The 18,623-nt window shown below is 38.5% G+C and overlaps 1 protein-coding gene across 1 annotated transcript in view; it reads right to left on the bottom strand.

Moving 5' to 3' along the window:
• rhoq (ras homolog family member Q) overlaps nucleotides 1–17,375 on the bottom strand; it is a 35,439-nt gene extending 18,064 nt beyond the window's left edge. The window contains exons 1-2 of the mRNA XM_051667718.1: nucleotides 16,879–17,375; nucleotides 16,433–16,491 (exon numbers count right to left, since the gene is read on the bottom strand). Coding sequence (XP_051523678.1) covers nucleotides 16,433–16,491; nucleotides 16,879–17,020 — 201 coding nt within the window. The 5' untranslated portion in view covers nucleotides 17,021–17,375. The remainder of the gene's footprint in view (nucleotides 1–16,432; nucleotides 16,492–16,878) is intronic.
• Nucleotides 17,376–18,623: the final 1,248 nt, after the last annotated feature.

Raw genomic sequence — 18,623 nt, forward strand, 5'->3', positions numbered from 1 at the left:
GCACCCTGAGGCCGCGTTCATTGTGACCGGGGACTTTAATAAAGCCAGTTTAAAATCAGTGGCACCAAAATATCACCAGCACATTAGTTTCAACACACGAGGGGACCGGGTTTTGGACCATTGCTACTCTCCGTTCCGGGATGGCTACAAATCCCTCCCCCGCCCACCATTTGGCAAATCGGACCACTCTTCCATTCTGCTTCTGCCCGCTTACAGGCAGAAATTGAAACTGGAAGCACCCACCCTCAGAACGATCCAGTGCTGGTCGGACCAATCAGACTCTACGCTACAAGACTGTTTTGATCGCACTGACTGGGAGATGTTCCGGTCCGCCTCTGATGACAACATCGAGCTTTATGCTGATAGCGTAATGTGTTTCATCAGAACGTGCGTAGAGGAAGTGATTCCGACCAGAACTGTGCGAATCTATCCGAATCAGAAGCCGTGGATCAATAGCGATGTTCGCGCGGCACTTAATGTGCGGACCTCCGCTTTTAATTCCGGGAACGCGGAGGAGCATAAACAAGCCAGTTATGCCCTCCGAAAAACTATCAGAACCGCAAAACGCCAGTACAGGAGCAAGATTGAAGGACAGTTTAACACCACCAACTCTAGAAGCATGTGGCAGGGAATTAACATCATCACGGACTTTAAAGGGAATAAAAACTCCGCCATGAACACCGCTGCCTCTCTACCGGATGAGCTAAATACTTTTTATGCTCGTTTCGAGGGAAATAACACCACCCTCGCGGAGAGAGCTCTCACGGCCGAAGCTACAGAGGTTAGTTCACTCTCCGTCTCTGTAGCGGATGTAACCCGATCCTTCCGACGGGTGAATATCCGCAAAGCCGCGGGTCCAGATGGCATTCCGGGCCGCGTCATCAGAGCGTGCGCGTACCAGCTGGCTGGTGTTTTTACGGACATTTTCAACCTTTCCCTCTCTTTGTCTGTAGTCCCCACATGCTTTAAAACATCCACCATTGTGCCTGTTCCAAAACAATCAAAAATCACTTGTTTAAATGACTGGCGTCCTGTTGCTCTGACCCCCATCATCAGCAAATGTTTTGAGAGACTAATCAGAGATTACATCTGCTCTGTATTACCACTCAATCTTGACCCGCTGCAGTTTGCATACCGCAACAACCGCTCCACTGATGATGCCATTGCATCTACAATACACACTGCTCTCTCCCACCTAGAAAAAAGAACACTTATGTGAGAATGTTGTTTGTAGACTACAGCTCAGCATTCAACACCATAGTGCCCTCCAAGCTAGATGAGAAACTCCGGGCTCTGGGCTTAAACAGCTCGCTGTGCAGCTGGATCCTGGACTTCCTGTCAAGCAGACGCCAGGTGGTTAGAATAGGCAGCAACATCTCCTCATCACTGACCCTCAACACTGGAGCCCCGCAGGGCTGTGTTCTCAGCCCACTACTGTATTCCCTGTACACACATGACTGTGTGGCAACACATAACTCCAATGCCATCATTAAGTTTGCTGATGACACGACGGTGGTAGGTCTGATCACTGACAATGATGAAACAGCCTACAGAGAGGAGGTGCACACTCTGACACACTGGTGTCAGGAGCACAACCTCTCCCTCAACGTCAGTAAGACAAAAGAGCTTGTGGTGGACTTCAGAAGAAAAGACAGAGAACACAGTCCCATCACCATCAATGGAGCACCAGTGGAGAGAGTCAGCAGCTTCAAGTTCCTGGGTGTCCACATCACTGAGGAACTCACATGGTCTGTCCACACTGAAGTCGTTGTGAAGAAGGCTCATCAGCGCCTCTTCTTCCTGAGACGGCTGAGGAAGTTTGGAATGAACTGCCACATCCTCACACGGTTCTACACCTGCACTGTGGAGAGCATCCTGACTGGCTGTATCTCCGCCTGGTACGGCAATAGCACCGCCCACAACCACAAAGCACTGCAAAGGGTGGTGCGAACTGCCAAACACATCATCGGAGGTGAGCTTCCCTCCCTCCAGGAAATATATACAAGGCGGTGTGTGAAAAAAGCTCGGAGGATCATCAGAGACTCCAGCCACCCGAGCCATGGGCTGTTCTCACTGCTACCATCAGGTAGGCGGTATCGCAGCATCAGGACCCGCACCAGCCGACTCCATGATAGCTTCTTCCCCCAAGCAATCAGACTTCTGAACTCTTGATCTCCCACGATCAAATACATCAGCCCTGCACTTTATTACTCTTATCTCACACCGGACTGTCATAAATTATATTACTGTTATTATATTATGTCTCTCTTAACAACTGACTATCAACCGACAGCCTGAATGTCAATACAGTACAATACTGTACATTCTATATATATATATATATATATATATATATATATATATATATACACTTTTTTTATATATATTTTAATTTTTATTGAATAATGTGTATCTATATAGTATCTATATAGTAAAAAACAAAAAAACAAAACAGCATATTGTATACTGTACAGTGTATGTTATTATTTGTATATTGTTGAGTGTAATTATGTGTATAACAGATGTTTAAATTGTGTTGTGTTAATTTGTTGTTTTAAGTTCTGTAATTATGTATAACAGATGTTTAAATTGTGTTGTGTTAATTTGATGTTTTAAGTTGAGTGTAATTATGTGTATAACAGATGCTTAAATTGTGTTGTGTTAATTTGATGTTATTGTAAATTGGTATATGTCTCATCACTGTCACGACTGCTATGTTGATCGGAACTGCACCCAAGAATTTCACACACCATTGCACTTGTGTATATGGCTGTGTGACAATAAAGTGATTTGATTTGATTGATTTGATCATGAAGTTAAAGCTTCGTCACAAATGGGTCTTCCAAATGGACAATGACCCCAAGCATACCTCCAAAGTGGCTTAAGGACAACAAAGTCAAGGTATTGGAGTGGCCATCACAAAGCTCTGACCTCAATCCGATAGAAAATTTGTGGGCAGAACTGAAAAAGCGCTTGCGAGCAAGGAGGCCTACAAACCTGACACAGTTACACCAGTTCTGTCTGGAGGAATGGGCCAAAATTCCAGCAACTTATTGTGAGAAGCTTGTGGAAGGCTACCCAAAACGTTTGACCCAAGTTAAACAATTTAAAGGCAATGCTACCAAATACTAACAAAGTGTATGTAAACTTCTGACCCACTGGGAATGTGATGAAAGAAATAAGCTGAAATAAATCATTCTCTCTACTATTATTCTGACATTTCACATTCTTAAAATAAATAGTGATCCTAACTGACCTAAAACAGGGAATTATTCTACGATTACATGTCAGGAATTGTGAAAACTGAGTTTAAATGTGTATAAGGCTAAGGTGTATTGTTAACTTCTGACTTCAACAGTACATCTCATCTCCCTTGGGCAGTTTTAATAAATATGTAATATAAACAATAATGATAGCAATATTAATACTATAATATTAATAAATCAAATTAAAATATTATTATCAGTCTATTTTTAATATACATAAGCAAGGTTCTCTCAGGATTTCATTTGTTAAATTTTTTATTTTAAATGTAACCGAGTATTGACTTGTACTCTTAAAGTGATAGTTCACTCAAATGAAATTTCTGTAATCATTTACTCAGCTTTGTGTTGTTGCAAACCTATATGAATTTCTTTCTTCTGTGGAAAATAAAAGGAGATGTTAGAGATAATGTTAGCTCCAGTCAACATTCACTTTTATTGTATGGAAAGAAAGATGCAGGTACAGTGAATGGTGACTGAGACATACTGCCTACATCTCCTTTAGTGTTCTACGAAAGAGCCAAATTCATACAGACATGAGGGTGAATAATGACAGAAATGTAATTTTTTTTTTTTTAGGTGAACTGCCCTTTAACACTCTGTTAGAGTATTTGTTTAAGGTATCTGCCAAGGACAACATAAATGTAAGTCAACACATGACTGCATTACGTCTTATTCAGTGACTGAAGAAAAGGACCATAATCTACTTAAAAGAATCATTCTATATGAATAAAACTAGACGTAAGCATTGAGAAAAGTAGACCCCTGTGATATTTAGATGAGACTGCTGTAAAATTTCAGATGTTTTAGTATTACACATTTTATGGGTTGGCGGAGCATTTCCCCCTGCTGCAAGAGCTGAATTCTGTAGGAAATGCTGCTGCATATACAGTATATGCATGTATTTCTGTACTTCTAATTTCATTAGATTGAAACTCTGTGTCTGAGATTTGTCTACTCTGAGGTCCGCCTTTGTCAATCTTCTGTAAAATGAAGTGTATGTTTATCTGTGTGAACTCCTGTAGATCTGCTGTGGTGCAATAAGTGGGTCAATTTGCTGCTGATCGTCTCTTTGCTGTTAGCACTTCAAACCTTATATAAGAGAAAAGGAATCAGAGGGAATGAGAGAGAGAGAGAGAAACCAACAAATTAAAATAACTGACAAGTCCCATAATTTTTTTTGGAGAAAAATAAATTTGGGAATGTAATGGCTGGATGATAATCCAAGGAATTTTTTATATTCCAAAGGAGATGCAGGAAGGAAGACTTAAGGGAGGGAGGGAGATGAAGAGAGATTCCTGTGCAGTTTTCCAAAGAGAATAATTCATGGCTTTGTTTACTCAGACGATTCAGATTAATTGAAGATTGTTGTGCGTTACAGCAAGTAAACACACACAGGCAGGTTAATCAGCCCAAATAAAGCTCAGTCAGGACTATTCTCTCACAGAGTTTGAGTCAGATTCAGGGTAGATGATTCAGAAGTGTACCAGCATAAATTCCTGCACCTGTCTGCAAGAACACACTGCTCTCTTAAATCCCTAACCAAGCAAAACAAAACACCTGAGGGGGAAGCAAAGGTGGTCTTGTAAGGTTATCATCATCTGTGGTGAGTAAGTAATGCTCAAACCTTCATGCCAGTCCCCTTTGTGATGGAACAAGCTTCCATCCTCCACCTGAGACCATCACAACTTCAAAAAATGGCTAAAGACACATCTCTTCCACAAGCACATAATTTATAACCATGAAAAAAAATTAAAAAAAATAAAAACCTCTCTCTACTATTCCAAAGTAACACTTTTGCTCCAGCTTTTGTACTAAATTCGTTCACTTGAAATCTGCAACTGAATCTTATAATGATACATCCCTATAGCAACATTTTGCCTGTGCCATCAAAACGTCCTCCTTGGTCCATTGCCTGAATCACCGAAACGTCCATATTTTAACTAATTTAGGAGGATTCATTACTTTACCAAGGCTACATTTTAAAATGAAATGGAAAATTCTGTCATCATTTACTCATTGCTTTATTTAATGCTTATTTGCTTATTGTTTTGTCTGCTGTGGGAACACAAAGGGAGTTTTCAGAATGTACGTGTTGCGACTCAAAAAAATTAGAAAAGCAATATAAAAATGATCAAAATAATTCATGCATATTTGTGCGGTGTATTTCGGATCTTCCGTTGACATGTGATGGCTTTGTGTGAGCAATAGATGCTAATTTAAGTCTGCACCATAAACATTTAAAATTGCCTGTGCTGACGTCGCTGATGGCAAGTGCCATTTGCTCTCGTTTGTTTTGTGACCAACTGCGACATTCTAATGTTTGGATGTATATTTTTGAATGAGATGTGACTGCCTTCACAGAGAGGAAGATTTTTAACAATTAAAACCTTAAAGGGATAGTTCACCCAAAAATGAAAATTCTCTTATCATTTACTCCCCCTCATGCCATCCCAGATGTGTCTGACTCTTTTCTTCTGCTGAACAAAACGAAGACTTTTAGAATTGTACAGTCGTTTAATATATGTCTTCTGAAATAATGCAATTACTTTGGGTGAGAAACAGATCAATATCTGAATCCTTTTTTACTATGAAAGTGGAGATTTATAGTAAAAAAAGGACTTAAATATTGATATGTTTCTCACCTATACCCAGTGGTGATTTCTCAGGGTCAGCAAAGCCTTCTCTGCTGGCATAACATGCCTAATAAATAAATATTATCATTTACCTTTTTGCCAATGTATTTTCAATCGCTGTCCACTCCTAATTCATCTAAAAACGAATAGCAAAAAATGAAGTTTATCCAATCAGAATTTTTTCCTCGATACTTACAAGCAAAGTGTCACAACCGTTTCACAAATCGCATGCCCGAAACCATGCTGAAGCAGCACGCGAGTCTGAGCTCCACCCCCTCAGGCCTTCAGAATTTCCACAGAATCCCTCAACACTGCAGTGAATAGGCATCTAAAGTTAGATTGTCAGATTCATCAGCAAATCAGATTGATTTATTTGTTCTTGGTGGGTGTGGTCTTTAGGATATGTCCCAGTCCAGGCCTTCTAGCTGGCCTTGAGTGACGCAATCACGCTTTAAGCGATATACGTAATTTGAAAGCGAAGAGCGCGAGATCTTGCTGACGAGACAGCTGTCATCACTGCTGTTACTGCCGTTAGGAAAGAGATCCTTATGGATTTAAAAACCTGAGATGTTCTGCATGATTGTGCGATTGATTAATTAAACAGGAAAGGAGGACTGATTTTCACTTCACGTAAATTGGTAAGTGCTTTTTGCATTGTTACAGCAACATCAGGAGTTTTCTAAGTGTAAATTAGGCTGCTTGAGCATTCAGTGTTGGATCAAGTTTTGAAAAGTAACCGTGTACCCTAACGAAACAAAATTTATTGCAAGCTAAATTTTAATTGCAAATATTATTAGAGAGCTTTGTCTTGGTATTAGACCTCCTTGGTTCTGGCTTTTGTGCGTGGACGTGTTTTTAAAATGTCAACTGGTATTATTAGTTGACTGCCACGTAATGTATGATGGGCATACGGTGTCTTATTCATTGTGAAACTGTTTTCTTAATGGCATGAATCGCACTGAAGGCCTTGACTTAAAATACATGGGCTGCGACTGCCCACACCTATTATATTGCTTCTGAATAATCCCTTTAAGCTTCAATCTGTTCCTCAGACAGAGCTATTGTGTGACTTTGGAGGATTTTGAATGCAGCATAAATCATTTGGAATACTTCTATTGTGCTTTTAAAAAAAATAATTGTGACAGTACTTGTATCTGCTTATTATGTCTTTTATATTGTTGGTTGGTTATTGGAATGTCCTTGGTTAGTTTTAGGCACAGGGTTAGGTGTTCAAAAATATCTATATTATGACTGTGACTACATTTACCTGCATGTTACATGCTGTGACGAGTTTTATATTGTTTATAATTGGATAGGATTATGTGTATTGTTGGGTTAAGTGATCTAAAATATCTTAAATAATATACAGTTTATGATAGTATAATGTAACTACACTAATATATTTATAAGTATAATAAAACATACTGTGGTTAAACTGCAATAAATCCGAAGATTGCAGAGTCTATGACAGAATTGTCCGAACTGAAGTGAGATGCAGGCAAGAAGTTCTCTACACTTTGCTAAAAAAATTAATTGTTAATGACCACTTATCAGTCATAACATAAATAATCTGCCAAAATTTCTGTATCAGTGCATCCCTAGTGGTCTGCGATTTGTGTGCTTTTTCAGTCCTGTCTCCACTTGTAATAGGTATAAAAGTGTATGTGCGTGTACATGCTCAAATCAATGCCCTTCTTTCATTCCACAAAGAAAACTCCATCCCTGTAAGAATTCAAAGCTGTTATGAATGACAGGACCAAATGATTTTTCAAATACAATAAATCAATGGTTCTATCATGAACAAATATAGAAGAAACTGGAAGAAACCCTTCTAGTTATTTAGTTTGTGGTCATGAAGCAGCTCGAGCCCTTGAAAGATCAGAAGGGCAACCAACAGTAGGGTCCTCGAGGGTGGGAGTTTCCTGGATTGAAAAAGAAATGCATACTGCAGCTGTGATTCACATCTGGGGCCCAGTCCCCTCTCTCAAGAATCTGAAGCTCAATAAGGAAAGCATATCAGTTCAAAGCCCAGTTAAAACATCACCTCAGAGAAAAGAGTGAAAGGTGTAGAGCTGAGGTCAGGATTTGACAGCAGAGATGGAGCTGCAAGACAGATGCCAACATCTAAAGAGATTGTCTCTTTACTGACACTAGCCAACTTACTCTCTGACTCCTCCTGAGGCAAAAAGCGTGTCAGGACCAAAAAGACAGAGTCTGTGAAGTCATTCAACTGACATGCATCTGCTTCTGAGCCAAGAGATGCCCTCCTTCTTGGTACCCACAGGCTCTGCAACTATTTTTAACATGCTAAAATAGAATGAACACCTGCTTATTTTTCCAATTTAGATACAATTTCAACATCACACCAAGTGTTTCAGAAAACTGCGCCAGTCTGATAAAGCAAAGTTTTTCTCTCGTCTCAAGGAGGTTTGACATCAAATGGCTATGGCGCACACTGTCATTAAAACATGAGCCTGAGAAGGGCAAGTCACCAAATGTCATGCAGAGGGAATTTTGATGAGGTTCTTTATCTAGTCAATGCAGAAGGGAGTGTATGTATTAATCAGAATGTTGCAGTCAAATGCACAATATTACTGCTGAAAAAATCTAATTATGGATGTGAGATGTCTTAAGTACAATCAACAGATTAGTTCAGTCTATGGAAACAGTTCCAAATCATCTGATATTTCAAACACAACTCTGCGAAATGCATTTTATTCCAATCAAACACTCATGGTTCAAAGACCTGAAATCTTTGGCAACTGAAACATAAACTTGGAAACTATTCTTTGATTTGCCTCAAAGGGCCTTTATGTGAGACTGTTTTCTAATGCCCTGGTAAATGCGATGTGATGTGGAGGATATACCAGTTCGTAAGTGATCAGTAAAGGGCTGCTGATGCTTCTCAGAAATGGCAGCATGCCATCATCTCTTAAGGCCAAATGCACAAGCTGCTTTGAACTTTCTTCATGTATCTTGGGTGCACAACATTCATTCCTGATCATGATCATTAGAAGAGGGAAAATACAAAATGTAAACCTCATATTGTTTTCCTTAAGTCTGTTTAGCTCTGATTTTGACCCATGTCCTCCATCCTGTTCCTCGGCTAAACAAACCCTCTTGATCAACTGATCGGTTATGGTTTCTGTTTGGTTCTAACTGGTGCCAGCTGTGGAGAGAGGGTACACATGGGGAGGGTTTTCTGCATTTGAACTGCTTAGAAACTAAACCACACCACCTATACCTCAGTGACACATCTGGCCCACCACTTATATTCTTTGTTTTTTTAACAGGAGGACTCTTTAGATGGGTCCCAATGGAACAAAGAAGCTGTGTCAGATCTACTACTACATTATGTTTAATGACTGTTAGCTTAAAAGTGGATTTTATCTCATGGTTTGTCTTGAGGTTCAGATTAATTGTATTTGGCAAAAGTTTGTGCATGTGTGTGTGCAATCTGTTTCCTGATCGCCATGAAAATCTGCATGCAAATGTGAGGACATAAGGTTTTATAAAGTCAGAATAACACTACACTAAAAAAAAATATTTTATGGTGAAGTAAATATAGCAGTAAAGTACTTTCTACATTTAATAATTTAGTTTAAGTGTTAACTTAAAATATTAAGTAAATTCTACATTTGTACTCAATTAAAACATGTCAGATTTAATGTTCTAAATATTATTCATTATTATTTGTTATCTTTACAATGTGTCATCATCATGTATCGATCCTAAAGGAGAAAACTTTGTCATATTTATTTGCTTATGTGTTTAAATTTCACAGGTAAATAAAAACAAGTACATTTTACTTAACTTGTCAAAGATGTTATTACTAACATGCACTGGGCTTGAATAATTAATGAGCTTGCATGGTTTCACTGTTTGCAAGCTGATTTACACTGTTTTAATTGTTGATTTTGTTAAGTCCGATAACCTCTTGTTTTGTAAAGTCTGAAGTTTATTTTCTACTCAAAATTACCCATGCATGATCAAAAAGAATGATCTGTTGCTTGTTACAGTCATCGTGTACCAAGTGTTAAGGTCTGAGTGAGGAGCTCTGTATCATTATTCTATTGTCATTAATGCAAGGTGATATTGACTAAAAGACTACATAGAATGCGTTAAGCTACCCTATAGAATGCTTCCATCTGTCATGTGGTACATGACTAAGTATGTTACAAAAGCACTGAAATGCTAAAACACTTTTAAAAGCATGGCTTAATTCAGTGCTACTTTGCTTGAGTAAAATGTATAAAGAGTGAGTAAAATTGACCTGAAATAGAGTATTTCAAGGTATGGGTTAGGTTAGGCTACTTTACATGAGAATTTCTACTTAAAGGAGTCATGTCATGAGGAATCAAACTTTCCTTGATATTTTGACAAATAAGAGGTCTTTCTACTATAAAAACATACTGTAAATGTCAGAACTCAAAACTTAATCCCCAAAGCAATAAAAGCATTTATTGAAACCAAGCTGCAAAAACACCTTGTTCTCTACTTCCGCAACTATCCTACTGGTGCTTCAGTTCATAAACAGAGAGAGAGAATGACAAATAGGCCTACTGTGGCCTCACTATTCCTGAACACCAAAGGGGACCCATCTGGACTATTTTGGATTATTTTTGTATAATTCATGCACTAGGCAGACATCTTAGATCACTTGATACCAATTTACCGTAAACTATTTCATTCATGAATATTTTACATGTCATGTCTGTTTGATAGTTTATGGTGCTGAGGGTAAATAGTTGTGCTTGAGATGAACAGTTTAATACATTCGGATGCAATGTGTTGGATGTGCGTTATGTGTAACCCCTTTACAGCATTTCATGACCCCTTTAAAGCCACCAAGAATTGCGTGAAGCCTTTACTTGAAAATATGGTCTGTTAAATTTAATATCAGTTTCTGTGTGGCAATTGTTTCCTAGGTTTAAGTAAACCCCACTCCAAAAAATTTTCAGGGGATGCACCAATACAAAATGTGTGTGCCAATTATTTAGAACAACATCTGTCAATACTGATACCAATAGTTTGGTGTTTTTGCTTTTTTATGCTTCCTTGTTTTTTTTAAATCTCTGATAATTACACATCTTCGGCAGATATTTAAATAATTTTCATCTCAAAGAAATCTAATTTCTTAATGTTAATGTTCTTAGCCCATATTCACTGAATTCTTAATCAGAAAAACTGTCCCTTTTAAGCTGAAACAGTCTCTGCATTAGCTTTAACAACTAATTTTCCTTGCTGTGTCAAGCTTTAAAGTGAGTAATCAAATCAGTTATGTTAAGTTTAAATGGTAGTTGCACCTCATGAAATTGTAGCAAAGATTATAAATCGCTATGCTGTCATTGTCACACAATTAATTCCACACAGGAGACATTTGCTTTCACACAAAACACACTTTTCCACCCCCTTTTGACAAGAAATAATTGGCCTTGATCATCATTTTTTTAAACAATCAGCTAATGTCCAATAAAGTGCACATAATTGCTTTTATCTGCCGATACATTGGCGCATCTCTATCATTGAGATTATCATACTAACACATTCTATGTATTAAAAGTGCATCACAAGCATCGATTTAATGCATTTATTGGGAAAGCATTGGAAAAGTCAGCCATCTTCAACTGTTCAAAAGAAATAGTCAGATGAAGTGAAACTTGTTGGGTTTCAGAAGAAAAAAAAAAATCTCTAGACATGCAGTCCATAGTTTAAATAATCAGAGATCAAAGACTTCAGCGCTGACAGATATACAGATATTAGATTTTTGAACCGTACTTGCTCAGACTGCTTCTGAATTATTAGCCCTGAGCAAGAAGCTCTTTTCTGACATCAGACTCAGAGTTCAATCTACATCGCTTGGTAGATTCCAAAGCATAAAGTGCGCTGTTTTAGCAACAACCTCACCAGACAGACAGCCTGAAAATACAATACAATTACTCAGGCAAACTTTAGAGGTAGTCAATCCACCTTATTTTGCAACATAGAAGTAAGCAGCGGCTGCATTTCCAACAAATGTGACAAAGTTCCACTGTCACTGACCGCAGTGTAAATAACTAGAAGGTTATAATACCAGAATTTAGTGATATGGGCTTGTAAACTATCACACAATGGCAAGATGTACAGCAGAATTACAGTTGAAATCAGAAGTTCACATACACCTTAGCCAAATACATTTAAACCCAGTTTTTCACAATTCCTGACATTTAATCATAGAAAACATTCCCTGTCTTAGGTCAGTTAGGATCACTACTTTAAGAATGTGAAATGTCAGAATAATAGTAGAGAGATTTATTTATTTCAGCTTTTATTTCTTTCATCACATTCCCAGTGGGTCAGAAGTTTACATACTCTTTGTTGATATTTGGTAGCATTGCCTTTAAATTGTTTAACTTGGGTCAAACATTTTGGGTAGCCTTCCACAAGCTTCTCAAAATAAGTTGCTGGAATTTTGGCCCATTCCTCCAGACAGAAATGGTGTAACTGAGTCAGGTTTGTAGGCCTCCTTGCTCGCAACCGCTTTTTCAGTTCTGCCCACAAATCTTCTATCGGATTGAGGTCACGGCTTTGTGATGGCCACTCCAATACCTGACTTTGTTGTCCTTAAGCCATTTTTCCACAACTTTGGAGGTATGCTTGGGGTCATTGTCCATTTGGAAGACCCATTTGCAACCGAGCTTTAACTTCCTGGCTGATGTCTTGAGATGTTGCTTCAATATATCCACATAATTTTCCTTCCTCATGATGCCATCTATTTTGTGAAGTGCACCAGTCCCTCCTGCAGCAAAGCACCCCCACAACATGATGCTGCCACCCCCATGCTTCATGGTTGGGATGGTGTTCTTCAGCTTGCAAGCCTCACCCGTTTTTCTCCAAACATAACGATGGTCATCAAACTGTAGTATGGATTTTTTTATGGCATTTTTGGAGCAGTGGATACTTCCTTGCTGAGCAGCCTTTCAGGTTATGTCGATATAGGACTAGTTTTACTGTGGATATAGATACTTGTCTACCTGTTTCCTCCAGCATCTTCACAAGGTTCTTTGCTGTTGTTCTGGGATTGATTTGCACTTTTTGCACCAAACTACATTTGTAAATGTAGTTATATTAAATAACTAATATAGTTATTATTAGTTATATTAAATATTCCACAGTAAAACGAGTCCTATATCTCTAGGAGACAGAATGCGTCTCCTTCCTGAGCGGTATGATGGCTGCATGGTCCCATGGTGATTATACTTGCGTACTATTGTTTGTACAGATGAACGTGGTACCTTCAGGCATTTGGAAATGATTCCCAAGGATGAACCAGACTTGAACCTTTTTTTTCTGAGGTCTTGGCTGATTTCTTTTGATTTTGCCATGGTGTCAAGCAAAGAGGAACTGAGTTTCAAGGTAGGCCTTAAAATACATCCACAGGTACACCTCGGTACACCTCTAATTCAGTACACCTCCTATCAGAAGCGAATTGGCTAATTGTCTAAAGGTCTGACATTTTCTGGAATTTTCCAAGCTGCTTAAAGGCACAGTTAACTTAGTGTATGTAAACGTTTGACAAATTGGAATTGTGATATAGTCAATTAAAAATGAAACAATCTGTCTGTAAACAATTGTTGGAAAAATTACTTGTGTCATGCACAAAGTAGATGTCCTAAACAACTTGGCAAACTATAGTTTGCAAATATTAAATTTGTGCAGTGGTTAAAAAATGAGTTTTAATGACTTCAACCTAAGTGTATGTAAACTTCTGACTTCAACTGTATGTGCCAATGTCGGATAATTTTCTAACGTCAGCATTTATAGTAAAAGAGTAAGTAAATCATTCACTTGTTGCTGTGTGTTGTATTGAAGAGACGGTAATAAAATGTGCTTATTTCTTTACTGAGATCATGACGATGCAGTCTTTCTCGTCTCCATGTAAACCTCTGTTCAATATGTACCTGCATAACCTCCGATGATGCCTTTATTTATTCATTTATTTCCAAAGGCGATGTTTCATAAGCCATGCTGAATGCTGATCTGCGTGTGTTTACTATACACCATTAAGAAAGAGAGAATGCTCTGACAAGAACGGAGAGTAAAATGCAGTTATTTTTTTGCCAAGATGAAACAAGATGCCGTTTTGGTGCAAAGACAGTTGAAGCAGCATTTTCACCTCTCTGCTGGTTGTGTAAAGTTTGTGGAGGTATGTCAGATGGCGCAGAGGACTGTCCTGTCAGCGCCTGATCTCTCATTCATTCTGTCTGCAGCAACAGCGTGTGATAAAACGATGGCAAAATGCTTTAAACGGTAAAACTGTGTGTGCTCTAAACCAATGAGTTTATGAAAATCGCAATTAAGGATAATAATGTCATTTGACTGAAATGTTTCTCATGATCTTAATAACCTATTGATCTGAAGGTGTATGCTTAAATGTTTGAAATTAGTTTTGTAGACAAAAATATAATTGTGCCAACATATTAATTTATTTCATTACAAAACTACAATTTTATTTAATAATAAAAAATTCAATAAATAAAAAAATGTTTTTGAAATTGATTATTTGGACCGAATAAAAAAAGAAAAGCAGACAATAAGTGCCCAGTATTGATGGATAAAATGCATCCCAGGGTGATACCTCAAGAAGTTGGTTGAGAAAATGTCAAGAGTACATGTCTGCAAATTCTGTGCAAAGGGAAGCTACTTTGAAGATGCTAAAATGTAACATAATTTTGATTTATTTTGGATTTTTTTAGTCACAACACAATACCTATAGTTCCATATCTGTTCTTCCATAGGTTTGATGACTTTACTTTTATCCTTAAATGTTAAAAATAATAATAAGAGTAAGTGACCCTAAACTGTTGACCGGTAGTGTATATTGCCAGCCTGTAATAAAAAGCAGCATAATGTAGTATTTCTGTAAAGCTAAAATAGCTGGAAGTAGCTTATACCGGAAGTGGTGCACATTCAAGGTTGATTATGGCGGCGCCCTAGTTTAGCTGAAAAATAAGATGGATAGAGGTGTCTTCACAAAGACTTTGCCTGTCAGATTATAGGTTTCAATTGAAAAAGCGTAAACTTCCCAATTATGCTGTTAAACCTACATATTCTTGTTCCTCCAGACTAGACCAGCACTGAGAGTAAAGACATAAAGATCTTCTACATTCATAAGAATAGGGCTGATTTAATTTTCAACAACATAATTAAAGGAATATTCCAGGTTCAATACAAGTGTGTGTGTATGTGTCTGTTTTGGGTTGTGTGTTCTGCCTCCTGCCAGTTTTAGTCTCACCCATTTATTTCTGTGTGTGTTCTGCATTGTGGCTAATTTATAGATTTTATTTGACAAATTTCAGAAAAAAGCTCTGTGTTGTAGTCTCACTACTTCTTTACATACATTTGTGTGTGTGTGTGTGTGTAAGTGTGTGTGTGTGTGTGTGTGTGTGTAGGTGGGTATGTTTTGCACTCTGGATGTTTACAGAGTCACCCCTTCATTTCTATGTGTGTTTTTAATACATTGTGGCTGATTTACAGATTGTATTTCACAAATCCCCCCCCCCAAAAAAAAAAAAAAAAAAACAAATATTTGCTCTGTTTTATTGTCTCTTCCATTCATTTCCTATGGCCGGTCAATTTTGACAGCAAAGGTAAAAGGGGTCACTTTTTTTTATGACCACTTAGTCATTTTTGTGTGTGTTCAGATAGCAAGTGGGAGCAAAGTCACTAAGTCTTGTACCTATCAGATAAAGGAAACAATTTTTATTAAATATGAAAAACAGATTCCGGTCAAAAATGACCGAAAGTAATAGGAGGGTTTAAAAAGCAAAAAATCAAGGTTACAGTAAGGCACTTACAGTGGAAGTGAATGGAGCCAGTTGTTGGAGATTTTAAAGGCTGAAATGTGAAGCTTACAATTTTATAAAAACACAGTAAATCTTTTGGTAAAACTGTAAAGCTGTAAAAGAAAATTGTCATTTTAGGGTTTACAGCATCACGTCTTCATGGCAACAAAGTTGTAAAATTGTCTATAACTATCACAGAAGTGATTTTATCACATTAAAATCATGTAAACACGCATATTGTGTACGTCTTGTGGCTATACTTTTGAAACAGTGAGTGTTATAACGTTTACGGATTGGTCGCATTCACTTACATAAGTGTCTCACTGTAACCCAGACTTTTGCTTTTTTTAAAGGAGGGACAAGTCGAAATAAATTTTATGGTAATCATCATAATGACACAAATGCTGTTGATTTAGCTTGACTTGTACTGAACCTGGAACATTCCTTTAAAGCATGACACAAAGTAAATATTTCAGATTGCTGCTGTATTCCCACAGCTTAGCATGTTTATTTTTTCCCTGGTAGACTCCAGTGTGTACTTACCTGTTGAGCTTGGCAAGGACTTGGTGATTCTTTAGGCATAAAATGTCAAGTAATGATAAGACTTTATAAAAGATGAACAGGCCACAGTGTATTTTTCCCTGTACTGAGTTACTGTTCCCAATGAAAAAAGCCACAGGTCAAAGAGAGAATAAGGGTTTTAACCTACCTGACCCGCAGTGTCATACAACCCCAGTAGGTATTGTTTCCCCCCAACCGTCACACTGACTGAAAAGGAAATTACAAATATTTATTTCTCAAATATCCAGACTCAAATGGATTTAACTTAATTTAATAATCCTACATGAAGAAACACTACAATTTTGAGCACAATATGGGCTGTACAGATTGGTGATGTGTTTTATTTATTTTTTTCTGGGGGATGAATTGTGCGAGAAGACAGATGCTGGTGTGCACCAGTTGCATCCTCAGCCCCACAGGTGGTTTCCATCATAGAAACACAGGCGCAACACAATGCAAGTCACTGCACGACGCTTTCAAGGTCTCTGTTATATCACTGATTGGACTGTACACACACTTTCACATCAAATGCACACTGTAATAATTTGCTTAACGTGAATGATATAAGTCCTAAAAGCATACTGGTTCATTTACCTGCATAATGATCAAAGACAGTGGGCACATATTCCTCGGGAAAGGCGTCGTTGGCATAGCTCATCAGCAGACAAGTTTTCCCAACGGCGCCGTCGCCGACGACCACGCATTTCAACATAATGCTTCCGATTCCGTTTGCCATGACGATAAAACACTTGAATTCACCATCTTCTTCGGTTGCTGTAGATATATCCTGCTATATTAAAGCTCCATCCCTGACCAGGCGTCACCGCTACCACCAGCAGCATCGCCCCGCTCTGTCTGCGAAAAGAGCTGAAATGCCATTTCCTCCAGCCCGCTTTTCAAATTTGGCGTTTTCATTCACTCCGTACTAACACACTCCGCGCGCGTGCCGCTTCCTCGCGATGGAAGCACGCGATGAACTCCGCGTAGTCAATACATCAACCTGAAAGCGCGAGATTCCCGAGGCTGAGGCGCGTGCACAACACACTACGCCCTCTCTCCACTGTCCCACTTTCCCTACTTTCCAACCCCAGTATCACCTCCTCTGACACGGGTTGACTTGCGACATAGGCGGGGTAATAACTCCCAATCAAGGGATCAAGTGTAAAGTTTTGCTATCATTGTTTCGTGTCTGAATCAAGCAACCATTATGAAACACATTTCAGCCCTTACTCATCCTGTGGATCAGAGAGTCAGACTGAAGCAAATTAAATGATCGTGATGTAGCCTGAACATTGCCAAAAGATCATGCGAGGAAAATGTCAGTGGAATGGGTAAATTGCCTTTATAGAGGTTATTTATAGTAGCGGCAAAATTAATATTTTTTGACAGGAATGAAAACGAGATGTTCAGCTGTGGGAACATTAAAAAAAAACAAAAATGGACAAAAAACTTTAAAACACATGTTGTGAAAATTAGATGTGATCTAGGCCTTTATTCTGTACAGCTGAAGAGACTGTAAAGCATGGCTGGGTGACCCTGGGTCAAAGGGGGGTGTAGGGGCTGCTTCAGCCTCCCCAAGAGAGTCCTTAGCACCCCTGTAGCACCCCCAGCAAATGTTTGTACCAGCCAACAGATTATCCTCTGTATGAAGAAACATTTTCCCAGACAATATTTTAGCAATCATGTCATGTGTCCCATATTTCTGTCACCTGTTTAGAATCAGAACTAGTGATGCCTGATTTATGAATGAATTACTCATTTGAGTCGATTCTTTCAAAGAACAAGTCAAACGGGTTAGCAAAATGGTCCGAATCGGTCAGACCGCTCACGCACTATATCGTTTGGAGCGTTTCTCACTCCGTAAAAACAGAAATGACTTAAATAGAACAGAAAACAATCAAGTGGGATATGTACTGGCATGATACATTGAGAAGATGAGGAGGTAAACATAACTTTTGAAACTTTATTAAGCGCACTCCAACTGCATGTTTCACAACAACTCTCTCTCAGTAATGGTGGAGCAGCCCCCTTTAAAGGTGCACTCAGTAATTCTAATCCAATACACTTTTTGTTAAATTCTGCAAATATCTCCTCACAGTCTGCTAGCTGTCCATTCTGTGGGTGGGCTGTTTTAAAATCTAGTATTTGTACACAGCCTTGGCTCTGTAAATGGGACAAAAACAAAATGGATCAGACCAATCCACACAACACTACTCCAGCCAATCAGCAACAGGGGATGGTTCTTGCGCACAGGATGGGGACCGGGAAAGAGCGAGTGGAAAATTAATTAGAAGAACCATGGCAAATCTTGCTGATGCAAACTTTCTAAACTCCAAGGA

Source organism: Myxocyprinus asiaticus, chromosome 32, assembly GCF_019703515.2.
Source record: "Myxocyprinus asiaticus isolate MX2 ecotype Aquarium Trade chromosome 32, UBuf_Myxa_2, whole genome shotgun sequence".
In the NCBI taxonomy this organism is placed as follows: domain Eukaryota; kingdom Metazoa; phylum Chordata; class Actinopteri; order Cypriniformes; family Catostomidae; genus Myxocyprinus; species Myxocyprinus asiaticus.